We start from the raw sequence: 27,178 nt of genomic DNA on the forward strand, positions 1-27,178 counted from the left end.
CGTTGTCCTGAAACAAAAGAAGTTTGGCAGTTTTGAAACTTGTATTTTAAGTGGTACACTGGAACTGCTGTTAATCATAATGTCTGAGCACGTATTTAAATTCTATGTTTATTTCCTCAGTAGTTTGTCACTGAGGCTTCCATGTTTTAAATATGTACTGCACTGACATGCATCTGGCTGTGTTTTTGGGATAACAATACACTTGGGTGTTAGCAGAGTTTGACACTAAAACATCTTCAATTAATGTAGTTGGTGTCAATTTATAAATTAAATGAAGATTCTACAAGCACAAGGCAGTGTTTTAATACTTAACATGTAATGTAGTAGATTAAAATTATTCACCAAATTGGTTTATAGCCAAATGACATCAGATCAATGCGAATGAAAAAAAGGTTATGTCATTCCCATAATTGGGCTGGTATTCTGATAGTTTGCTTTATTTGTACAACACTTTAAAACCTCACTATCATTTAAATTCTACCTTTGCTGGATAAACTATGAACACAAATTGTTTAGAACTTTGGATGAAGAAGTAATCTGAGATTCACATAAAACAAAGATGCATGTATGCAAGAGTTTTGTTTTCATTTTCTGCTTGTATCATATGTGAAGACTAACAACAGCTATTGGTTATTTCCAGGTCTGAGACTTAACAAAGGTACCTCTACATCCAGACCTCCTACTCCTGCCAACTTACATTTACCCGACATGATCCAGCTGAAAGATATTGTTTGCTATTTATCACTGCTAGAAAGAGGAAGACCAGAAGACAAGCTAGAATGTATGTTCTTTTTTAAAGTTAATTTTATATATTTATTTCCACAAGTCATCAAATGTTCTGTTTCTGAGTTTAAGAATCAGTTTTGAGACAGCTGCATTATAAAAATATGGTTCTAGGTGACTGTTATTGCAGAAATTATTTTTTAATCTTTCTAATAGTATTAATTTGATGAGATTTTAACTAAATTTGCTCTATCTAGCACTCGTAAAGATGAGGAGTAAGGATTGTACATTCTGTAGTTAAAATAATCTTTTGTATACTGTCATCCCTTGATTAGCATCAGATCTGAGAAAAACAAATTATATATACTGAGGATACCTGGAGATATATAGATGGAGTGAATAATCTGTACTAAACAAGCTAATTCAAAAAAAGAATAGTTAGTGTAGGCTGTGGGCTCTATAATGATAGTGAATACCGAAAAGCCAAGAATGATCCAAGTCTGCCTCACTGTTGGGAATGAGTGTTTGACATGGGAAGTTAGAAATGTTTTTTTTTTTAGTTAGGGGCCTGAGTCAATAAAGCACAACACCTCTACCTATTAAAAAATAACTTTGAGTTCGATTTGTGAATTGGAGAAAAATGTCCTCATTGAGATCAAATATACTTCAATATACGTAGCTAGTCTGTCTGTAGAAGATCTGTGGGATCAGGCTCTAATATGGAAAGTAAACATTCAGTATGATAGGACATGCAAACAGTAGGCTTCTGTCAGAGTAAAAATTCATTACATGGTTACATGACCACATATTGTTGAAGTATTTTGATGTTTCATTACCTGTAGTTAGCTTACAATGGCAACTTTGTACTATAAGATCATTGATACCTTTGCCTCAGCAAAGATTATAAGCAGCTATTCCCCAGATTTGGTGATACCAGTTTGGTATCACATGATTAGAATACGAGAATGTACGCATGAATGTGAATTCAGAACACAAGCACAGAAAAACTAAGTTCTTAGGATTGATTTTAGCTTACAGTGTAATAACTGTTTCACGGTAGCAAGTTATGCAAGCCTTATCAGAGCTCTGAAGAGCTCAGTGCACAAACCATAGCATGAAATGTAGATTAGTTGCCTCCCCTGGTGTCAGGAATTGGTACAACCAAAAGGAGGAGAGACAGAGGAGCAGGTGATGATTATAGTTTAGGGAATTTTCCATGAACTTCCTGCAATAGAAACTACATGTGCAAAAGACTGTGTTCTATATGATTTAGGAGGGAGAGAGCATGATCTGATAGGTGTACGGTACTTGCATATTCAAAGTCATTTGTATTTACTGTGTATAATTATGGGCATATTGTTTTATAGGTTTATTTTCTACTTTGTTATTGTATTAGGGAGGGTTCGGAACATACTGAATCCTGAAAACCATGACACCATTAAAAGCTTAACAAAAACCAATATTTATTACTAAGAGGTGGCCAACAAAACAAACAAACCCAAAAGGGAGGAAGGAGGAGAGAAATAAGCCCCCAGCATGACCTCCCCAGTTACCCAGCTGTTGCCCATAAAGTTATCTTACTGACCTAGCATGCCTATAATTACCCATAGCAGAGGCTGCATCCTTGGAGAGTCAGTAAGTTCACAAACTGGCAGGCGTCCCCGCCAAAAGGTGACGTTGTCCTTGGTGTGAAGCTAGCTCACCTCCAAGAATTGCTTTTATACAATTAATTGAGTGACCTCAACCTCCCAGGTGTGACCAGCACGGCCCAGCCAGAGGCCCTCAGTCCCACCTCCCGGTTATGTACGTGCATCCCTTCAGCGCATGCGCAAGAACTTTGGAAATCCCCGCACGCACGCACAGTATGCCTTGGGGGTCTTTCTTAATTGAGTCTGGGGGCGCTACTTCATCCTCCTCCTCCTCAAATTCTCCTTCTAGCGACCTTGGAGGACAATTAGCCAATCACAGAACACCAATTAAAAGAGTTTATGCAGAAGTTCTCCCTCCAAGGATGAATTCACTGTTTTATCAATGAACTTGGCAGAGAGAATATAAACTACTACAGGTGGCTGGGGCCAAACACAGACCAAAAGTATCAGCATAAATTCACCCTGGTACAGTCATACAGACTTAAAATATACCATGTATTGTCACGTTTTAGTATCTGAATTTTGGCTTATACTGTACCATTAGTATGCAGACTTTCCTGTTGATTTTAGTTGAATTCTTCTTATAAATTAATGGTATAATTTCGCCCTTTGTCTGAAATAGTTTTATAGCAGTAGATACTGTGGCTGTAAGGTAAATTATAATTTTCAACAATGAAGTGAAAAAAGAAAAATTGCTTATTGTGGAGTTGTTGACATTAATATTAATACTAATCTCTAATCATGATTTTTTTATTATTTCTCTGTTGACAAAAATTGAAAAAATTAATCACAGCTGAGTGTTTGGAAACTTACTTCAGGACAAGCAGAAAATGAAAGTGGTGCTTTCAAATAGAATCTGGTATAAGCTGGAGGATAAAATACACTAAGAGAAAATAATGTTTAGGTTTTGGATCTGTATGATCTACAGATTTTCATAGATTTACAAATATTCCAGCAGTTAAATGAATTTTCCAACCTATTAACAATGTGTTTCTAGAGGTCTTAAGCAGTGCAAACCTCACCTATTTGACATGCTCAACATATCTATTATTTCTAATCTATGTATGGCCTGAATATTAAGAAAATCCCACAGTCCTCACAGAGACACATTAGAAGAATAGAAGATATCCTTTAAGGTCATATTACTGTCTAGTAATAGAAATAGAGTGCTATCAGGTAAGGGGATGGGAAAAGGTGACTTGAGCTCTGCAGTTTGCATCAGAGCTTCTGTTGGGTTGTTTTTATCATTTTGTTGTTGTTTTTTTCTCCTAGAGTGTGTAAATCAGTGAGAACATGAATATTTAGCAGGGTTTGAATAGAAAAGAGATTGCATGCCAGACCAGTAGCATAGTTTTTCAGAGTCTAGCCAAGAACACAGATTGAGCCTTTTTACTACCCAATACATTTGTAATTGAAAAGACTTGTTTGCTACAAAGTGAAACAGTTATAATTATGCTAATGTCTAGTTCTAAATGTCTGATTAGAACTACTGATTCATGTTAAGTGAAAAAAAAGTTGTAAGCACTGCTTCTCTGGAGTAGGTAAAGATCATGGAAATGCTAAACCTTGCCTTCACCATAACTGTAAAACGTTCTTTTAACCACTGTATTAGAATCACAGAGGGGGAGGAAAGAGAACCAAATGATTTGAACTTTATCACTGAGTGATTCAGTGATTCATCCCTATGGAAACTGAATGCTTAATGGTACCTTTGTCAGATAATATTAGCTGTCAAGCTCTGAGTTTTGGTAGAAGGCCTACTAGCGGGGGCAGCACCAATCTCTGGTGACTTGACATTAACTGTTGTTTTACACTGAAGTATCTCTGCTATGTAACTCCAGGCAAAGGAGGAGATTTTTATAGGCTTTCTTAGCCTGTAACTAATGAATAGTGGGCCTTTGTGGCTTTAAACAGTGTACTACAGTAAACATCATCAATCTCGTATTACAGCTCTTAAGAGCAGTGCAATGTAGTGGCAAAAATTGTTGAAGTGGTAGAGCAGTGTAGTACCTACCATTTTTCCCCACAGTTAGATGAACAATTTATTCCCCAGATGGAGGATATAAGGGAAGCAAGCCAATCCATATAACAGTTAAATATGTTTTTCTGTAAGTCCCAAAATAATCAAATTCTTTCTGAATTTTACTTTCTAATTGCTAAGAATTTTCTCTCACTTCTCATTATAGTGTTTCCTGAAGACTATTGTAAACTTTGCTTGCGGAATTTATTGGACTCTAACAGCATTTGCTGTGGATCCAGCGTGCTGTGATTCTTCACTGTTAAATAAGTCATATGTTATGTTTCCAAAAACATCTGATAAGACAATTTGTAAGCAGATTGATTGGGTTTTGTTGTCAGTGACAGCATTACAGTGTCCTGTAAACACCTCAACATGGGTTGACTTCTTCATCCCTAAAAAATTGGTCTAGCGCTAAAAAAATTAGCACTTTTGAAGGGGATGGTAGGTGTTTAGATTTCAGAGCTCTGGCAAACTGTTCCAGAAAGTAGAGACAAATAGCAAGGTATATGTGGGCTTCTGGATTTCATCTTTAGTCTTTTAACAGTATTTCCTACCAAAGCTTCAGACTTCTTTCTGCTCTGCTGTCGGATGCAGTATATGATCAGCTGAGGAAGCTGCTTTCAAATATCTAGACTTACCCATTGTTGTCACTGGAATCAAGTCTTGATACAATCTTGAAAGTATATATTTTCTGGATATTCTCAAAGTGCATCTTCTTTTCTGGGTGACTTCCGAAAATGTTGGGAATACATTTTCAAATTGATGAAGCAAGTTAGGTTCTGGGAGAAGCCATGCTGGCAGTTTGTGAGGAATGTTTATTGTTGGATTGGAATGATTAGATACTTAAAAAATTAATCATCTGTTTCATTTAGTTGGTCAAAAAATACTTTCTAAAGTAATATTACTATTCAATAGTGATAGCTGCTACCAAGGGCGTAGGATAGTATTATTAAAATTTAAACAGGTTTATCAATATTTGCCTGACCAATTGTATGTTATCCAATATTTGGTGAGATGACAAAGAAGGGCCTTTTGGGAGTACTCACCATGACTACAGATCATCTCTAGAAGGAACAAAAATTAAGTTCACAGACCAAATTAGCTGCTGGAGTGACAATGTGGAAAAGGTGCAATTACACTGTCCAGCTAATATGTCTTGTTGGAGGCACTGGTAGTTGCTGAGTGAACCTCTCACATAATACAACTTATGTGGTGAGTCTGCAGTTAGAGTGATCATTAAAAGTAAATGTTAATATTTGTCCTTTCTTTGTAACTCAGGTTTAGTTGTTTTGTGTTTTGGTTTGGAGTTGTTTTTTATGAAAAAAAAAAAAAAAGGTATTTACTATGTTTTCTAACCAAGTTTCCCTGTCTCTGTGTTTTCTTTTCAGTTATGTTTCGCTTGTATGATACAGATGGGAATGGATACCTGGATAGTTCGGTAATGTTATTTGTGTATTTTGATGCATTGTAAGAGTATGTCGTCATGGAATACCTGTACAAAAATACATTAATCCAAATCAAGTTTATATTTATCCTGAATTATTAGAAGCAGTATAAACTGTAGTCGATAAAAAGTCAACAATTTGAAAAGTATATCTTGAGTTTTCCAATAAGCTGCTGCTTCTACTACTGTATAAATTTTCAAATGTTGACACTGCTATCATGGAGTCCTATTCTATAGTCTTCTGATTTTTCATCATATTACTGTAGGGGACACATTAATATAATTCCAAAAATTCTAGTATGCTGCTGGGACATGTGTATCTCAAAGCACCGTTTGTAAAGATTTCATTAAAAAGAGTAAGTATGAGAGTCACACAGTGAATTTATGTGGAGGCATGTCAGAACTTCCACGTTGTTATGAAGAACAGAGGAACAATGTTAAAGGCAAACTTTTGAGGAGTAGCCCAACCAAATGTTTGAAGAAAAATCAGAGGTATAACAATAATTAAAAAAAAAATGTAGCTATTTTTTTCTGTTAGTTAACAGAAAGCAGTATTTTATTGGCAGTGATTTTTTTTTCTTTGTTTTTTTTTCCTCTTCTTTTTTATCTCCTGGAAGCAAGATAGCATAGAGTGGATTGGTAAAGAAGAGGAGCTGATTCCCATAAGTGACAGGGAAATTTTTGGCTGCAGGCCAGTTCATGATAACGCACATACTGGTGGCTGAAATCTTTTCACATATCTGGCAGCTCACCCTGGGATAGGGATGAAGTGATTATCTCTGGCCCTGCCTCTTCCTCCTGTTCTGAAGCCCCTGCTTCCTCTTCATCCCTCGCTAAGTGAACTGATTTTTGTCACGGGTTTCTTCTTCTGTGAAGGGACGGCTGCTACCAGCACAGGTTCCTCTGGTTCAGCTGCAGTTTTGACTGACCCCAGTGCCTGTTGGTCTGCTTTCCTCCTCCTCCCTCTGAGGGTGCTGTCTAGTATCAAACAGTGTCTGATAAACAGTAGCCAGGCCCCAGCCCACTGCATAACTTTGCACCTCTTTGAAACTGCCACGGCATTTTTCTTTCAAATATTCTGCCACTTTATCAGAGTTGTTCGGGGGTGAACTTCCAAAGCATTGGAACAGAGTAATCCTTTGAAAGCTGGCCCATTTTCTCTTGCTTTCCATGGCACTCATGGGTCTATCCATCCTCAGGACAGACCTCTGAACAACCTCCCTGGAAATCTCTTTCTTAACTCTAAACATCATGTGGATCGCCCTGAGGAAAACCGGCAGACTTAGCAAGAACATTTTTTCCTTAACATCCAAAGGGAATTAAAAATTCTGAAATGCAGTTGTAACAGGCTTGAAGGAGGAAAAGGGTGTGAAAAGCTAGGGAAAATCATCCTCCCCTGTCCCCCCACAGACTGGGTGTGATTCTTAAATGAGTAGGTATTCAGCAACACTGAATACATATCCCAAACGGCCCTCATGGCCCTTGATGTCATGTCATAAACTGATATTCCACAGTACATCAACAAAGCAATCCTGATCCCTCTCCCTGCTCTGAAGAATAACATCCCAAGGAGCACATAAAGGAATATATATACAGGGTTAGGTACCATGCCCATATGAACAAACCAAGCAGTATTGTGACCAGTGGCTCTGTACCTAATACAGCAAATGCTGAAGTAAAATTGTTTTCCAGCCTGTTCTGGGCAGATCTGTTGTTATCTCAACCCTTCATGCCTCACAGTAGGCACCAAATAAGGCTGTCATGGTTTAGGAATGGTACTCCCCAATTTAGGGCTTCCACTGAGACTCTCCAGACCACACTCTCGCTCCTCTCCCACTCCTGCAACAGAATGGAGAGGAGACTTGGAGACACAAAAGGTAAAGATCACAGTTTGAGATAAGAACAATTTACTAGAAACAGCAATTATATAAGGAAAAGAACAGTAATAACAGCAACAATATTAGTAACAAAGGTGTACAAAAGAGAGTAAATTACATCCAAAATGCTCACCACAGAGCCTGACCCTACCTAACTGCAGGCAGGCTGCCCTGACTGCTCTCTCCAACTTGGAACTGGCATTACCCAATCTCTCTGCTGCCCACATGTACTCAGCCAGAAGGACCCCTTTCTTTCCAGAAGAGACTCCCTTTCTCCTGCACCTAGCAGTGACTTGAAGTGGTATAGAATAACCTCCAAGTCTCAGCTATGTCTCTCCTGGCTATGGCAAAAATTTATCTTGGCTCCTGGCTGGAACCAAGACAACACGAGAATTCAGAGTGGTCCTAGGTAAGCACTGGAAATGTTTACTAAGCAAAGTTGTATATATGAGTATAGAAGAGCAGTAGTGATACATGATCAAGGGAAATTGCGACACCATTATGGTAAGAAAACTTCATATTAGTTTATAGCATCCACTTTATGCCTTATTTCCATTATAAAGTTTTGAACCATGCAATAGCTGTCAAAAAAATAGTTTGTTAGAGTGCTGGAATTTAAAGATCATTACAGCGTTATATCACAGCATGGACATCAAATAGTAAAAACAGTGATCAAAAGATTATTAGGAAAGAAGAATCTATTACTACTTTGAATTACTTTAATTGTGGGGATGTATTTCACCTCCCTGAATGCTTCACAGTCCATGCCTGATGTTGTGCTCATGAAGCAGATTCACCTGAGTGGACAGCTTCCTGTGTAAAGGACATTCGTTAGGAACACTGATGAAACAGTGTCACTGAATTCAATATGGTTGAATTATAAGTTGCTTTGCAGTAGAATGTTTCTTTATAATACTGCATTAAATATCATACTTTTCATTCATCTGTAGGAGCTGGAAAATATCATTGCTCAAATGATGCATGTTGCAGAATACCTTGAATGGGATGTTACTGAACTGAGTCCAGTAAGTATCCATTTTATCACAATTTTTTAATGTTGCTAGAGATAGCATTTTGTGATATTTCATGTCGACATGTGAATCTATATGTTAGTAAGATATAAATAAGAATAGTCTGTGTTCCACTATGGCACTGTCAATTAGCACTTTTACAAGTATTTTGCTGATTGAATCTAATCTGTGAAACATTCTTGCTACAGTTTAAGGGTTTTTTCCAATGCATGTAGTAATTAACTTTTATAACACAACTGGCTCATCTCTGAAAATTTCTTAAAAGTAACTGCAAGTACAGAGGGAACCCAACTTAGTTTGAGATCTTTCAATGATAATAAAATGTAAATAGGAATATGACACTTCATTTTCTGAACTGTCCATACTCATTTTACTACAGCTGCCATACAAATAATATTTCCCTTACTTTTTGTGTGTGGATGAGGGAGTTGGAGATCTGCACATATTCTAACAAGAAGTTGCTATATTAGAATATAATAATAAAAAAATAGAATTTATGAGATTTTTCATTAAACTGTGTAGATTCTTCATGAAATGATGGAAGAAATTGACTATGATCATGATGGCACTGTTTCTCTAGAAGAGTGGATCCAAGGAGGAATGACAACAATACCACTCTTGGTCCTCCTTGGGTTAGAGAATGTAAGTATTAAATAAGAGTGTCAAGTCTCTGCTTGCATGTAAGTGTGGACCTCAGGCTGGTTTCTCTGAGGCCTGTATGAAGAATACTTCGCTTTACTTTTCTTCAATATGGCTGAATGACATGCAAAGAGCAAAAGTGCATCTTCAAAGGCAGAGTTACAACTACCATGTTTGAAGCTCCACCAAATAAGCAAGCTCTGGAGCTGGGAGCTGTAAAAAGCTGATTAATTTGCCCTGCTAACAGCATGTTGTTAATTCCTAGCTGTAGTAGTATTTGTTAAGAATGTCTTACTGTGCTTGTGTATGTTACAGCTGACTTGGACTGACTTGTCTAGTATTCTCAGCATGGTACTGCATTCTGTGGCCGAATTGTACTGAGTCACAGAACAATCTGCGTTGAAAGAACTTCTGGACATCTGGTCAAGTCTCTTATTAAAGGCAGGGCCACGGATTAAGTTATCCAAGGCTCTGTCAAACCTAAATAATTCCAATGAGGCAGATTTCACCAGTCCTGTGGGCAAACTCTCCCTGAGTTAATTGTTCTTAAGGGAAAGAGCTTTTGTTCTTATGAGCAGAGGGAATTTCTTCTGCAGCAATTATTGCCTGTTGGCTCTTTTCCTGTCAGAATACATCCCTGTGAAGATATTCCGTCTCTGTAACTACCTTAATAAACTATACTAATTAGCAATATCAAAGGGAACACTTACACCAAAGGATAGAGCGTTATGAAAGATGAACTTGTGTTCTGTACATTTACAACTTCACATTAAAGATAATACAGATGTAATATGATCAGTTTTGGAGTAGTTAAATGCAACTTTTTAAGACTGGCATGTTGCCAGTGCCACCTGCTGTCCTGTATCTGAGCTAATTTTGAACACGTATCTAAGCATATGTTTCAAATGCTTTTCTGTTATTTGAAAGAAAATATTTTTATTTCATCTTTTCCTAATTAATTTGTAGATATTGAGGTGAAATAACAAATAATATTTATTTTCCTCATACAGTTCTATGGCTTCAACTAAATCTAGACTGCTGTAGTTGCTCTATGGTATTTTATTTAGACAAAGAATGGTCAGACTGAGACTTTGTGTAGGAAAATATGTAACAAACCAGTTTGTTGAACAGAAGATCTGTAAGTCTTGCAAAATCTTAATCATCAAATTACAAGCAAAATACCTGAATTTCAGTGTATTTGGATTACTGTAAATAGTAATTGTCTAATTCTGTATGTGAGACTGAGTAACAAAAATGTTAAATTGCTTCCCTGTCATCAAAGAGATATTTGTCAGGCCGAATTCAATTATTTACGTGCAATTACTTTAACCAAAGGGCACCAAATGCTCTCAAGCAATCAGTACAGTAGATAACTGATAGTCACTTTCAGCACAGATTTTTCTTTTGTGACAGGTAGTATAGAAGTTCTGGGAGTAGTTTTCAGTGTCTACATTTCATTCTTTCTAAATTTGAAGCTCATTAAATTATGGCATAAATTAATGCAGATCCTTCTGTAGAGGTTTATTTTCATATTAAAGCATGATTCTCCTTTTGAGTGTTTTTACTAGTTATCATGCTGCATGTAGCTTTACTATGGAAATAGTAAAAATGCACAAATAGTGATCAAAATTCTATAACTTAGTATCAGTATGGGCCAGTGTTTTTATCATCAAGAGTATTACTAGTTCTTGATGCATTTAACGGACATAAGCGTACAGTTGTAGAAAAATAGCATGTAAAATATATTTTTTATTACATTTTTGGATCAATAAGCATAGTTCATTATTCTATGGTTTTTTAATATTCTACTTTACTGTGAATGAAGTCCATTACCTACATATGAGCTAATTTGCTAGTCATTTGCTAATGATTCACTAGGATGTGATGCCACCCTTTAAAAGGGCTCTCCTATTTCTTTTGATGTTTAAAACTGCTTAATTTTTTAAACCATTTGCAAAATATGTAGAGAAAAGCAAAATTTTTATATTTTCATCAAATGAGCAGAAATTTACTACTTCTGTTTGTACACAGTTCTAAATGATCAAATCGAAGTGTATTTTAGGACACTGTAAAGTGAAATCAATAAAGTTAAAACTCTAATGCCTCTGTCCTTATTTTGTGTAAACTGATAGCATGGTTTTAATGGTTTTAGAGCATCTAATGTATTACCCAAGCACTTCATTCCAGTGCATCATTCCCATTAATGGGATGCTGTCATTTTTTTTTACATGTTGTTGTTAGATTTTGCAAACCTAGCTTCCCAAGACTCTGATTTTTTGGCTGTCTTTCTCCTTTTAGTTATGATAATAAAAAGTAAGATAAGAATCTTTTGAATTCATTAATCAAATAATAAAGTGCTGATATCTTAAAGTTTTCCTCAAGCTGATTAGTATGTGAAAATAAGGGGCATAACCTACTGGCTTATGATGCGTAGACATTTCCAGCTGCTCATCACATGTTGAAAAAGAGAGAAAAAACCCCCAACAAAAACAACAAAACCACAAAAAATCAATCAAACAAAAACAAGTAAACAACACCCCAAACCAAAAGAAAAAATGGTCAAGAAACCAAAACCCACTAAACAATTCTACCACCTTCTTCTACCTTTAGTTGAGTATGATTTGGTTCTCTGCTGAACTCAACAATGACAAAATTTTAAATCCAAGAATTCTCTCTCTCTCTTTCTTTCTTCCTTCCCCCCGCCTTTTTCCTAGACTTTCATGACATTTCCAATGCCCTTTTAAATTTCTTTGAGATTACTAAACTAATTTCTAAGTTGCTGGCACAGTTTAGAGATCAATTCCAGAGCTTGTGTAGTATGATAGTGACAAAGAATTGTCACTGTAGTTTATTTAAATAAATTATGACACCAGTGAAATGTTTAATTTGTTTTTGGTTGGGGTCCATTAACACTGTAATATACTTAACTCTTGTACAGGGTTGTACGAACGATACAAAATTCTCAGCTGGTGTAATTTGTTATGCTAATATCAGTGAAGCTATGATAATTTATTTCAGCTGCAGATTGTCATAGTACCTTCAGCTACAATGTTTCTACTTAATCCTTGGTTTCCTTTAATAGCTATACAGAAAGGTCAGGTATCATAAAAGTTCTATATTACATTTAAATCCTTTCAATCAGTTTTTATTACATAATGTATTAAGTGATTTAGTTACAATAATTGAAAAAAAAAAGGATCATTTAAGCGAAGTACAGAACTGTATTATACAAAAATAAAAGAATAAACAACTTAGTGTTTATGAACAGCAGTGTTGAGATAGCCTAATCTTCCACAGGTTTGTGGTCTTTGCCCTCTGACCACAGCAGTCATCCCAATATATATAAGGATAATATTAGGTTGTTACTACAAGTATTAGCTAGCCACCTGTTAGCAAAGGAGTAACAAGGAAATTTGCCTGATTCCCTTCTGTGCACACACTCTCTCTTTCTCTCTCTCTCTTTCTTTCTTCCTTCCCCCCGCCTTTTTCCTAGACTTTCATGACATTTCCAGTGCCCTTTTAAATTTCTTTGAGATTACTAAACTAATTTCTAAGTTCCTGGCATAGTTTAGAGTCAGGGAGATAAAGGGACAAAGACCATAGAAAGGTCTCATTTCCCTAGGAAATCAGCCTAAATATCCAGTTTGCTTTATCCTTCTGGGTTTTATGCTCTATTTCCTCCTAAGATTTGATTTTGAAGTTGCTATGAAGGTAGAATTTATAAATACTGAATTTTATTTTATTTTATTTATTTTATTTTATTTTAATTTATTTTTTAAATACATTTTATCTCTGAAAATGTTGCAGAATAGAAACAATGTATTTGAAGTGTGATGCTTTACAAGGCAATTGATCTGCTAAACAAAACAATTTGGGTGCAAGATAAGGAATTTAAATAAGAACTGAATTAGTTCTTTTTCTATAGGGGTTCTGTGGTACACATACTTTTTGGCAATTTGTTTTAGAAGAAAAGACCTTGGGACTGTTTGCATGTATAATCCATTTGTACTTGGATGACTGTCCTTTTTCCAGTTAGAATGTGTTTTGTGCAGAAGCTACTGAAACCTTGGTTGTTAAGACCAATAATTCTTTATCTGATGTTTAGTTGTTCCAGTTTTGTGGATTTTTTTTCATGCGATTCCCTCATGTAAAATAAGAATTTCTTGAATAAAAAGAAAATGTTAACTGTAGAGGAAATAGTTATCCGTGTGGTGTAATAAGTGCATGAGGTAGAGTTTTTTGCTGAGTGGTACACTTTATTCTGCAATTTTCGCAATCCTCACCAACTTTCCAAATTTAATTTTGCATCTTAAGGGAATAGTTTGTCTCCCATCCAAACACAAGTTGGACAGAGATATCCCTGCAGTACTCCCGGTTGGTAATTACACTTTTGGGAAGTGGCCTATTGCACACTGGTGACCACTAGGCTACTTATTCTACTTGTCTACAGTAGAAACCTTCAGTTTCTGACCTTTTTATTCCATTGTGCATTAATTTTAGATTAACATTGTAAGTGAAGGTGGAGAGTTACCCTATTGACTCTCCTAGCATTGCTTAAAATTTCCTTTGTAATCTGAGCACAAAAAGCCTCTGGAGTATGGTTTGGTCAGCCATTTGCATTGTACTCTGCTCTTTGGTAGGAGTTCCTCACTTGTACCATATTATTCCACCCTGTTAGGGTAAAAGCATTTGGTTTCTTTTGTAAGGTAATTCCATGCAAGATATTTTGGTCCCACTTCTCCTGTAACAGATCATTACTACCACCTCTGTCAGTGATTGTGCAAAACGTAGGTATAAAATGCAAGGTCTGAAGTACTAGAGTTTAAAGAAATCTCCTGTTTTAGGAAATGTTTTTATTTCCTCTTCACTGGCCACTAGATGTCATGGTTGCACTGTACCTGGTACTGTACAGTTGCTGAAAAGCTGCTTTAAGGTGAGAGAGAAATTGAACACCAGCAAATCCTTCATAAAGTTATTAATAATCTGTAATCAGGCCAATATGCCTTTCTTTTAAGTCACCGATTGTAATTTTCAACCCAGTTCACCTTTTAAGTCAAGGTAAATTTCAATGTGACCAACGTTTTTGTTTTATTGTGACTATGCTTCAATTAAATAATAAGAAAATACTCCAAAATTTTATTTTGGATCCTCAAGCAGCAAATATTATGTGATTTCACTCAAATAATTTAAAAAGCAAATTTTTAAAATTTTTTTTAATTAAATATGGGATAGAATACTGTAGCGTGAGTCCGCACTTGGGAAATACTGCTTCTTACGTTGGTATTATATTATTATTACCTTACTGTTTGAGCTCTGCGTATGTGAAAGTGGAACCAAACTGGAGATGTGCAAACATTTGCAAGTCTAGAATTGTATCTGTTGTATTGTGAGTAGTCCCTCCTAGGCTGGGCAGACTGCTGGGCAGTGTTTCATAGACTTTTGTTCAGTGAGGAAAGAAGGTGATACGGCCTTTTATTGTCCTGAGAGACCTCTCTCTAAGTCCTGTCTGAAGTACGGCAGGTAACTTTTCTAAAAGGCTGAAGTGCCGATACACCATATGCTATTTCCATACGTCCAGAGTGTAAACTCAAGCCCCTGCTAGAAGCTGTAGCTTGCCCGATTTGTGCCAGCTCCTTCCCAGCTGGAAGCAGACTCCCCAAAAGTGATAAGACGAGCTGTTTTACCGGTGTCATTTCACAGCATCGCCAGCAGAGACCGCGATGTTAATGCTTTATGAGACTTTTGCAGCGGGAGCAGCTAAAAAAGTGCTCGTCTCTTTTCTTGACGGCGCTGCTGACTTTTATGCTGTGCTAGCTCCCACTTGCTTGCAGGAAGTTTGCAAATGCCTTTTCTTACTACAGTCGCGCTTTTCCTTTTGTCTTTAGTTTGATAGAAGCTCAGGAAAAGCCAGGAGTAACTAACCTGTTCTGTGTATAAGGTGTAAAATAGATGGTATTTCATGCAGGTATACAAATTTACCTTTATTTACAATTTAATTTCTGCAGCATTAGAGTCTCTTTAGATGAGAGGAGGGGTCGGGGAAACTTCATGCTTTGGCTTTTTATGAAGCTTTTTTAAACAATTTTCCCTCTAGTGGGAAAATTTTATTTCTGGATGAGTGCGTGGATGAAGGCTGTGGAAGTTTTTTGTTTGGTTTGCTTTCTCCAACACACATGCACAATATATCTCAGAAATTAGAAGTGAGGAGCCTTCCAAATAGAATATCCCTCGAATGAGGTTACTCCCTCTCCAGCTGAACCAGAAGAGACTTAAAACCCCCTCTTCCCAAAACAAATTGAATAAAACGAAACCTGATATTAATTCTTTGCTGAAAGCAGTATAGAATATAACTGCATTTGTAATAAAAGGAAATGCTGCATAGTTTAATGGACACTCTTCTCACCTTTCACGCTGGCTGAACAGTACCCAATGATCAGTCATAAAATTGTCTTGAACAAGTCATGTAAATAAATTTAAATATATTTTTTAAATAAATGGAAGCAAAATAACAGGCAGGGAAAGAATAACAGCTACTCAATAACATCCTTCTCATTTGGATGCTTGTTACTGACTTCTCACTGAAAAGACTGAGCATGCTGGTATTGCAGACACACTGTAGCTGTTTAAAGACGATGTGTTTGCTGGGATCAAAATTTATCAATGATTTCATTACCTTTTTTAAGTCTCAGAATCTTGAATTTTGTGCTTGAAACCTGAAGATCACTTTGGCTGCCTTTATCTACAAATATCTAAAAAGCTGAAGTAAGTTAATATTAAACCAGATTAGGGATGTGTAGCTGAATTCTGTGACAGCATAAAATTTTCCACTAATTCTAAGGCTGACTCTTTTATGGTTGACTTGCTTTTTAAGGTCAGGTCATCTTGGCAGTCAAATCCATGGTAGAAGGGTCAGGACCATAAGTTGAGAGAACTGTTGTTAACAAAATAAATGTTGCTATTGTCATTATGTGTTAAAGTCTGCATGTGACATATGGAGGCTTGATTTTCAATGATGTGTATAATGAAGTGAGGAAGAGATTTTTACTGTACCTGCCCTGCTTTGAGTTCTTCTCAATGTCTATTTGTTTTTAAACTCTTCCTCAGGATATGGATGCAAAATGAGTTAATGTCAGTAAATGCACTGATGTGTCAGAATTGTGGATTTTATTCATACTTAAAGACTTGCATTGAAGGGGCTTTATTTTGTATTATGTCTTTTTTTTTCTTTGGCAGTGTTTTAAAAAGTTATGTGCATGCATAATCATACGCAGCACTTTATTGCTTATTTTTGGCAGTGCACAAGAGCAAAAATTTAATTTGTTCTTTTCCAAAAGTGCATTGTGTTTATGTAATGGATTTGCATCAGTTGCAGTCTGTAACACAGCTAAGTGTTTTAATTGGCAGAACACCCACATCAAGACTTGTTTGTTTTTCTGATAAGGAAAATGCCAGCTAAGTTAGACCATATGTTCTGTTCAAATAAGAAGTAGCATATTCACATGTAATGGTCATTCTTTAAAAATAAAATTAAAATGAAAAAGTAACACAAAACTAGTGTAGAAGAGGGGCAAGTTTATGCATAAGTATGAATTTCTCTTAATTTTCACAAACAGCAAGTATTTTGCCAAGGAAAGCTGGTCAGCTCACATTTTAAGTGCTTGTGGTTTATGACTGTATCTGTTGATGACCTGAGTGATGTTAAAATCAAAGTGTAAATTGTTTGCTGTTTTTTCTCAGAAGGATTTAGATTGTCTTTATTGTCTACTTTCAGAAGACTTGAAACTCACAACCTATATTGTAGTTTAACCATACTTTAAAAATGTGTGGAATATGGGAGTAAGATGGGAAGAAAAATAGACGTTACAGAGCTCAATGTAATGAAATACATCCTCTTCAGCTGCCAGTCATGAAGGAGCTTGACAGGCTTCTAGTGCTTCACAGCTGCAGAATCTATTTCTGCTTCTTCAGGGGAAATTGGAAAACTTCCACACTCTTTTCCAGCCTAAGAATCCCACATTAGGCATCTGCTGTGCTTTTTCTACAGAAAGGGGACCCTGACATTGCCCAGCTGTCAGAGAAGGCATTTGAACTCCTGCTGATAATACTGGGGAAGCTCCACTTAGGCTCTGATCCTGATATCTCACTAGAGAAAAAAAGTATTTCAACTGACTTAACTTCTTTTTGTTTCTAGGTAGTTTGCAGGAAATATTCAAAGTGCTGTTCTGACTTAGACCTAGCTCCGAACCAAACATTCTTAATTTGTTAGAGTGCTGATTTTCCTTCAGGATTTATTTTCTTTTTACCCACAAGGATGAAGAAGTCTTCCTCATATTTGACTTGTTGTAACAGCTAACTCCTAGAACAGAACAATACTGATTTTAAGGACATAATGTGTATAGTATATGCTAATATAGGACAAAACTGAATTTTTATTAAAATTTATGCCCACTGACTTACATTGACTGTCCTTATCAGTGAAAACCATCATACTATTGAAAATCTAGTAAAAAATATTGTCTATACATGATGACAAGTAATAGTAGTAGTAGTTGGATGTGAGAAATCAGAAACTAGATAAGAACCAGCTGTTGATGTGGTTTCTGAGAAACAGAGATTGGTGTGACTCCCTTTAGCTATGTAACAATTTCTTTTTGGTATTGACATGACCAAAAGACTATAGAGCTTCAGCAATACACAATGAAACATCAAACTACTGTATCTGCTTTCCAGCTGATAGACAGTAACTGCTGTTATTCCACTGGATGTTATATTTGTTAAAACATAAATAAAAATTTAAAAAAATATCATGATATTGCATTAGGTTAATGTAATTATTTTTTTAAAAAAATAAAACCTCTGAAGATTAAAAAAAGCAAAAGCCTCATGGCCAGACTTGCCAAGAAGCCAGGAATTTAGAGAATTAATTTAACATCTGTATCAAGTGCAAATAATTTTTTAAACCATCAAATAACAGTGAGATCTCAGAATGATTCCATTAAGGAAGAGGAGACTCATGCAACAGAAAGCTTGCTTTCATAAATATAAATGATTCGATAATATTTTAGTGGTTTGTATAAGTTACAGTGGGCCCCTAAGTTGTTTAGTGCCGATCAGTTGATCAATTTATTCATGCGAGATTTGAGTATACTGCTACAGCTGACTGAAAAATGTGGGCTTAAAACTAAGGAATTCTATTTCTGGAGAAGAGATCCAGGGTGTAAATCTCACCCTTAAATAGGTGGGTTTTGATAGATTATTGGCTGTATAGGGTAACATAAATTAAAGCTGGCAATAGTTATTGTGGTGTGGTTAGTTTTCCCACTTCGCGAATGTTGGTATACGTTCCTAATTCTAAGAGTCATTAAGAATATCTGTGCAGTTTTAAAAAACCCTTTCTATTGTTTGTTTTGGCGAGTTTTATCTTCTAACCTACAGCACCTTTATTTTTAGGATTAGTCTAGAATAAATTTTATTTTTAATACTAGTTGTAATAATGCCTAGATATCTGGATAGAATTGTTTTTCAGGGACGACAGCAGCCTGGTGGGTTTTTTTGAAACACATGGATGTCCATGAACTTCTGAAGAATTTTTTTGTTATATCATTGCCTGTGTATTTAGAATGATTATGCTGTGAACTGGTACAGAGTATTAAAATGAAGTAACACCTTGTCTTTTACGTTCTTGAGTCAATCTCCAATTTTTATTGGCACTTATATATTTCATTGTTTATTTTATTAAGTGAAATCTGTTTCTTTTATGTCCTGTGCAGAATGTGAAAGATGATGGGCAGCATGTATGGAGATTGAAACACTTTAACAAGCCTGCCTACTGTAATCTTTGTTTGAATATGCTAATCGGAGTAGGCAAGCAAGGTCTCTGCTGTTCTTGTGAGTATAAGCATTTCGGTGTCCATGTGTATACATGTCTATTCCTAAAAATGTTACTCTTGCTGCATAACAAAGAACTCATAGCTTCCCAGTACAAAGGCATTGCTAGCCACAGTAGTGTCTCCCTCTTGTCTTCTATGCTTGAGCACTCAAGGTTCTTTTTTTAATTTTTCAGCTTATTTGGCTTTTAAATGTGTTGTTTGAGGGATTTTTCTCTTTTATCAGAAACAATTTTAGAGTTATCACTATTAGTTCCCTTTTGAGTCTGCCACTTTTTTTTTTAAATTTTTGTGATTTTTTTATTTTCTATTAGCAAATATCATGCTTAAGTTTCAGCCCTATAGTTTTGTTATTCCTCTTTTTTTCTTGTTAATAATTATAGATATTCTTTAAGAGGTACATTGACAAACATCTAAGTCCCATGTTTGTTGATTCAAATTTTGCACAGAATTCTTGTTCTATTAATTGTGAAGGTCAAAATCCCAGTTTCCCAGAAATCAAGTTTCTGTAACAGTTCTAAAGTTTTGTGTAGTAACTTGGTTTGTATTCATTAATTTCAATCCACGTATTTACTGATTATATATTTTAAGGTAAAGGACAACAGAAAATCTACTGCATCTAATTTGACCTTCTTTAGACTATTAGGTGCAATCACTGGCATTCAGTTACTTGAGTCGTATCTATGTATATCCTAATAATCTGTGTTTGACCAGCTCATAAACTGTATCTTGAGAAACCAAGGCTTTATGAAAGATACCTTGTCTCCATTTGAATGTTTCGAGAGATGGATGATCCATATCTTTCTTCTGTGGTGTGTTCCCATGATTGATCATCTTTTTTTTTTAAGACCTATTTTCTGATTTGAATATGTCTTGTAAATGGTTCCAATGACTGGTTTGTGTTATGCCCTGCTCCATTAGATTAATGAGATCTTTAGTACCCACTGTATTCTTCTCAGGATGGTACCAAGTCACCTTTCATTGTTCTTTTTGGTAAATTAATCAGTTTCTTAGTGTAACTTACTTTCTCCATTTTTGGTATGAAAGATAGCCCATCACAGATGATCAGGACCTTTCTGCCTGTATATTTCTATCGGTTTAATTTGAGATTAGTGGGAAAGAATGATGGTTTTGAATTGTTCTGTGGGCCACAGATCTCTTTAAAACATAATTTGGATGTAAATCCTTGTGTGGATTTTCACATCATATAATTTCACTCACGGTACTATGAAATGAGAGAGATATATCTTTTAAAATTCAAACAAACAGAAATTGCATAACTTCAGGTTATTAAATGCTTATGACAGTAACTGGAATATATATATATAAAATGCTGATTTGACTGTTAGATCTTGAAATGTTATATTCTTTAATATTCTTTTATGTCAGACTGATGTTTTTTCTACTGCAGTGTACCTCTTTAGAATGTGTTCTTATTGTGCTTGGCGTTTATTTGCTGAGAACAGTGGTCTCAAAGTATCTGAAGAACATCCACATGCTCCTTTCAGTTACTTCATGTAGGAAGAGGCATGAGTCTACTTAAAAAACTATTTCACTATTTCTGTATCTTGCTAAGCTTTTTCTTCAATATATTTTCAAAGCATTGCTATAGATTTCATTATTTGCATTTTAGATTGTGTGGGAGGAAAAAAAAAAAAAGGGGGAACCGTAGGGGGCCTCACCATCCCTCCATGGTCCAATCAACAATGTTACTCCCTGCAGTTTGTCTGATTAATGGCTGCGCCTCCCACTGGGTTTGTGTAATAGGTGCAAGCAAGGTGTTTAGAAGTACTTTGTGCTTAATTGCTCTCGAGGTCAAAAGCGTGAGACACCGTACAGGGAGAAATTCATTCTCAGTTTTTAATAGTTGACTCCCTTGAATGCAGGTATAAGCTATAGCATTATTTCCTTATCTTGGCACAGTTATATCGTTGAAGTCAATAAAGCTTTGCATTGTATCGTGATATTTGTGTTTTCCAAATGCAGCCAGTGTGATCTGGTCACTACAGACCTGGTCAACTGTAGCAGTTACCTAAAGGTGATGTGGAGGGCTTAGGGGAAAAAAAAAAAAGACTTCTGAGGAGTTGGTATTTTGGAAAATAAGAGTTAAAGTAGTTAAATATATGGTGGTTACATGGAATGCATGAAAACAATTGCTATTTGAAAATGGATTAATCAGCTATTTAAGATTTATAAATCAATAGAAGGAATAACAAATTAATTGGGTTTTATTTTTGAACTTGCCAGCTGCTCTCATGCCTATAGTTCATAAAATATAGATTTCTTCTTACTAGCAAATGACACCATTTGGCAGTCATCAATTTATCTTTAATATTTTTGTCATTTGGAAATTATTGTGAAAAAATTTAGCGGTCTCTGATTTAATTAAGCATTTCCTGTTATGCAATGATAGTGCATTCTTGGATTTCTCACTTGCATAATATTTCCTGTTCTAATTGGCCTTTTGTATTCCATGGAAAAAGCAGTCTAGTTTAAGTTTTCATTGACTGATTGGATTGATTATTCAGAGATGGCATGCTGGTAATGTTATTTGTTTCACAGAAATGTAGTCAGAAACACCATTGCCTCAACATCTATTAATGTGTTTCTTTTTTGCAGTTTGCAAGTATACAGTCCATGAACGCTGTGTCTCAAGAGCTCCCGCATCTTGCATCAAAACATATGTGAAGTCTAAAAAGAATACTGAAGTAAGTTTGGGGTAGCATTAACTTTGCCGTGTACCTGTTAATTTAGTAACTCTATGCATATTCGCATTTTTCTTTTGCAGGTAATGCACCATTTCTGGGTAGAAGGCAACTGTCCAACAAAATGTGATAAGTGTCACAAAACTATAAAATGTTACCAAGGCTTGACTGGACTTCACTGTGTTTGGTGTCAGATCACAGTGAGTATACTATAGTAGTAAAACCTTTAGCATGGGTTAGAGAGATAAAAATCATAGAATATTTTTCTATAGCCTGATAATTTGAAAGGTCTCATTCAATTTTGTCATCAGCAATGGCTAATGTGTGTTTAAGGGATGGTATATACAGAATATTCTTAGGACTCCTTAATTGTGGCAAGCCAATACTCTTAAAGGTGTGCTTCACTTCATGACAATATCCAAATGAAAGTAATGTATACCACTCTAAAGAGCAGAATTCCCAACCTATGCTACGGAAAGATTACAAAAGCATTTTCAGTACCAGGGAAAATCGAGGTCACTGTGACACTAGGGCAAAGTCCTAATTTGTGGTGTATTGACAGGCAAATGAAATTGAGGATACCTGGTAGGATACAATGATTCCAAGTGTTGGGGAACAATAGCAGAGACATGTTGATAATATACGAACCTGTGCACCAAGTCTAATATATACAACTTTTGAGCACTCCTTATTCAGCAGGAACCAATAACTGAAACTAATGACATTCAGGGAACACTGCCCTTATAAGTGAGATCTTCATGCTAGAAGGAGCAACACCAGTATTTCTGTTTCTAGCCAGGGCAGGATTTAAATCTAAATGGGGAGAGATTCAGCCTTCTTTACAGGTTTTTGCTGGGTTTGCTGATATCATTACTATTATTGTTATTGTTATGGAACAGCAGTTGTTTGTTCAGTGCTTTAAGTAATAATATGAGACTGAGGCATTTGTGAATGTTTGTTTTCAACATACAAGTTAGGATGTTTTATGACATATTTTCTTAACACAAGAATACAAAATATGAAACATCATCAAAGAAAATAGATCCAGGATACTTTCAGTGATAAGCTGTTATGATTATTTAAAAACCAATATTTTAGAAGAAAGCAAATATGTAGTCCAGATTGCTGTCAAAATTTGGATAATTTATGTAGAGAATAAAACGCCCAATCCAAATTTTTTTGCATGCAGATAATTAAATTTAGGCAATGGCTATATGTGTTTAGCAAGACAAATAAGAGTGTTCTGCTCTCTATATTAAAAGTGTTTACATCTGTATAATATGTGTTTGTCATTCAAGAAATACATAGTATGTAAGGCTCCCTCTTAAAGTCAAAGGAAGTTTCAAATTCTGTATCTCCTCAGTAGAAATTATTTTCTCATTATTTTGTGTGAATCTGGACCAGATTTGTAAAGGTTTATTACTCCTTGAAGATGAATGTCAAGATTCAGAGGATTTTCATAAGAACTGGTATTCACTGAAGAAATACTGAAGAATTATTTATAACTGAAATCACTGTAAAGGAAAGGAAGAGGCTAAATACTTTTGAAAATATCCTAAGTGCTCGTGTGCATATTTAAATGCCTAAATGTCTGTCAAAATTCCAATTAAAATGAGTCTGTGTTTTTTGACAGCCAAAATTGAAAATATTGGCACTGAGGTTTAAAATTTTGCAATTGTACTTCATCAGTAATTTAAAGATTTTTTTTCATAAAATTAATGTTTATTTAAAAAATAACTTTATTAATATTTTTATTTAATTTTTATAGCTTCAGATGTAAAATAGACACATAAGTGAAGTCTGAGTATTTTTAAATACTTCAAATTACTCCTATTCACTTTGCTTGCAATTCTTTGTATTTGATATATTCTATTGCAATAACTTTATTTTCTAATAGAAATAGCTTTATTACATAAAAAAGGTATTCTAAATTTCTATCAGATATATGATTTTTGAATGGATATTCTGAAATTATATAGTTATCATCACATCCTTCACACTTTTTCAACTCCTTGTACCACACATTTATGGCTTGTAATCTAAGAGGATGCTAGCTATTACACAACTAATTCTGAGCCTCTTTCATGCATTTTAAGTTTCTGTCCTTACAACTTAATGGGGTCACTTCTGCTGTCACATAACTGAAACTAGTCCCAAAATTTAGAGGTATTTTTCACTAAGAAGGCTTGCTATACTGAGTTCTCAGGCAAACCCCTGATCCCTCTCCCGTACACTCTGTAGTTATCTACCAAGGTCATGTAAATGTTTTTTCCCCTCATTTTGCCTCCAGCAAATACATTTTTTCCTACTTATGAGGGATGTAATATTCTACAGGATCTAGATGTGGGGGAAACGTATTTAAAACCTGCTGAAACGATTTTTTTTGAGAAGAGATGCATGTTATTTTATTTCATTGTACAAAGTGTTATTTTCGTTAAAGCTACATATCTTCTACCATTTTTGTTATCTACTATGTGCCAATTCTGTTGTCAAAAATCAGCAGAGACTAATAAGAAGATTAAGCTATTTTTTTCATAGATAAGTTTGCATGCCACCAAGTAGCAAAGCTGCTAATTACCACTGAATGTGTGAAGATACTTTTATTTGATGTAATGTGCCCTGGTGTGCATTAATTATGGTACAAGTAGCCTTACCACTTAGGCAGAGAATTAGCATGACAAATGATTTAGATTACAGGACTACCAAAATACTCTCACAATAAGGCTTTAAACTCAGAGTAAATCGAAACTTGTTAGACTTTTATTTTCTGTTGCTAAGTAACTGCCTAAAAAGGTAACTTTGCAGTATAAATGAATATGGGCAAAGCTAATATTAGGTGCCATTCAGTTCAAAATTCAGAAATGTTATGTCAGCATTAACTGTACCAGATAACTTAATGAAGACCATATTACAAGTAAAGTTTATATACATTAGAGGTTGGTGCAATTTTATTGTGATTTTAATAGAGTTCATATGAGTTAAATTGTGTAGAGGGAAAATGAATCAGTCGTTGGAAAAATGTGATTTACAGATGCAGACGTTGAACTGCGGATTTTGTAACAGATATTGAACCTGTTGAACTGATGCTGGATGCTACCTATTATACTACTTAAATCACCTGTTAATAAGATTTTTACTTTACAACTCCTGTTATTTATTAGCCTAATTATTTTTCTTTACTTCAAATATATGTATCTCCTCAAAAATAATAAGCTGCATGGGAAACCGATGTTACCTGAAGACCTTAATGCACAGTTTATTAAATCAATGTAAAAATGAAACACAGAATAATTTAGGTTGGACAAGACCTTAAAGATCATCAAGTCCAAAATAATAAACTTTCACAAAATTTCACAATATTAGGTTTATTTCCTTCTGAGTATCTCTAATGATATTGCAAAGTATAACAATTAAATGTGAATGTTTTGCATGATCCAAGCACACAACTGTTCCTTTTTACTCTGTGGCTGGGTAGTTAGAGACATTTGAATTGAGTTAAATTCTAAATTATCAACAAGAACTCTTGATTGCTAATGCAAAGTATTTCAGTAGATTTATCATTACTTGTTGCCATTTTATGTTGATGTTAAATACATATTTTTCCCGTCAACCTTTGTAGCAATACAGAAGTAAGCCAATGCTCTTTCAGTCAGCGGATCTGAGAATATTCCTTTAATGTTTTCAGAGTAGAAGTCTTGTCATTGCTTTCAAAACAACTGGATGAATGCTGAGAATAAATTAGAAAAAGGGAGGGTAATTCAGGTTCCTCAGAAGTGGGTGGAAGCCTGAACGTTGATTCTATCCAGACCAAAATTTACCCAATGGAGCTTAAAGCTCTTAGATATTCCTATGTTATTCTCTTATATATGAATGGGTAGTGACTATCAGCGTCAGGTAGGAAACAGAGTTAGACCAAAGGCTGCCTTGAATTACTTACTGGTAGTAGAGCACAAGTTCCTACCTCAATGCAAGGAGCTCTATTCTGAAATGAACGTTTTGATCACTGATAACACTGTGCTGATGTTACTGTACTGCCATGCCCCATTCTTATTTTGTGTGCTGATCCACACATACAATTTCCAAACTGGAAAATACCTTAATCCACCATTCTTTGCTTCAATATAAATTCACTGGTTTTGTCAATCCTAGGAGACTTTCCACTGCAATGTGCTTCATTTCTTTCTAGTACTCTAGTAATAATTTTATTAATGAAACTCACCTTGTTCTAGGATGCTCATTTGTTTACGCCATAAGTGTAAAAGGTTTAAGTTGAATCTTCATTTTCTGTCTTTCTGTAGTTGCATAACAAGTGTGCTTCACATCTGAAACCTGAATGTGACTGTGGACCTTTGAAGGACCATATTTTACCACCCACATCAATCTGCCCAGTAGTATTGGTGAGTTGTCCTTATGTGTATTTCAGTTGTAATCCCCTCTCATATGGAGCATTAAAATGATGCTGGGACTGTCGGCCAGGTATTTGTTACATTCACTATGTGAACCTTGAACACAGTGTGTAATCCTGGCTGATGCGTTTAGAGGCATGAACATGTTTTATCCTCTGCATATTGCATTTTCCTTCATGTGAGAATGAATTTTCTGTAGGGCATATTATAACTGAAGCTGACTCAGGTTTTATCACTTATTCAGACTGTACTTACCAGAAACTGTATAGGCAGAACACTTCTACATTTTACATCTTTTATAGATCCAACTTCCCAGAATAATGAAGTTATTCTTATGAGCAGTTTTTGCTTGGGATGCATATTGTATATCTGCAATGCTGAGGTCTCTGATCTAAGCCGGAGGTTACCTAGAATGATGACACTGGTCTTGCAGTAAGCTATGCATCAATATTATGGTATATTTTATTCTGCAATCGTGAACAGTAAATTTCTCTGTCCACAAAAACAATAACTCAATTCAATGAAAATAAAAATGCATGCTATGTGTAGGTTGTATAGAAAAGAGCTGACCATTTTATCATTAAAAAAGAGCTTGAGAATTAACTTATGTATTCACATACTGAATTGGATATTTTATGCTTATGAAAGTCATAGCATCATCATATTCATAAAAGAACAGATGAGTGGTCCTCTTTAAATATATTTCATAATAAGAGTAAGAAATGCTTGAACTTAAGAGAGAATAATTTTTTGTGGGGAGGAAAAACAAGAAGATATACCTCCTAATCTTAAACCAG

General features: G+C 35.3%; 1 protein-coding gene across 10 annotated transcripts in view; it reads left to right on the plus strand.

Moving 5' to 3' along the window:
• Nucleotides 1-27,178, plus strand: part of DGKB (diacylglycerol kinase beta) — a 389,503-nt gene that overhangs the window by 134,833 nt on the left and 227,492 nt on the right. For all 10 annotated transcript variants that reach the window (XM_064676145.1, XM_064676132.1, XM_064676139.1 and 7 more), the window contains 8 exons: nucleotides 641-781; nucleotides 5,781-5,830; nucleotides 8,664-8,738; nucleotides 9,267-9,386; nucleotides 19,154-19,271; nucleotides 21,890-21,978; nucleotides 22,059-22,175; nucleotides 26,274-26,372. In XM_064676145.1, coding sequence (XP_064532215.1) covers nucleotides 641-781; nucleotides 5,781-5,830; nucleotides 8,664-8,738; nucleotides 9,267-9,386; nucleotides 19,154-19,271; nucleotides 21,890-21,978; nucleotides 22,059-22,175; nucleotides 26,274-26,372 — 809 coding nt within the window. The remainder of the gene's footprint in view (nucleotides 1-640; nucleotides 782-5,780; nucleotides 5,831-8,663; nucleotides 8,739-9,266; nucleotides 9,387-19,153; nucleotides 19,272-21,889; nucleotides 21,979-22,058; nucleotides 22,176-26,273; nucleotides 26,373-27,178) is intronic.

The sequence above is a fragment of the Pseudopipra pipra genome, chromosome 1 (assembly GCF_036250125.1).
Source record: "Pseudopipra pipra isolate bDixPip1 chromosome 1, bDixPip1.hap1, whole genome shotgun sequence".
NCBI lineage: Eukaryota > Metazoa > Chordata > Aves > Passeriformes > Pipridae > Pseudopipra > Pseudopipra pipra.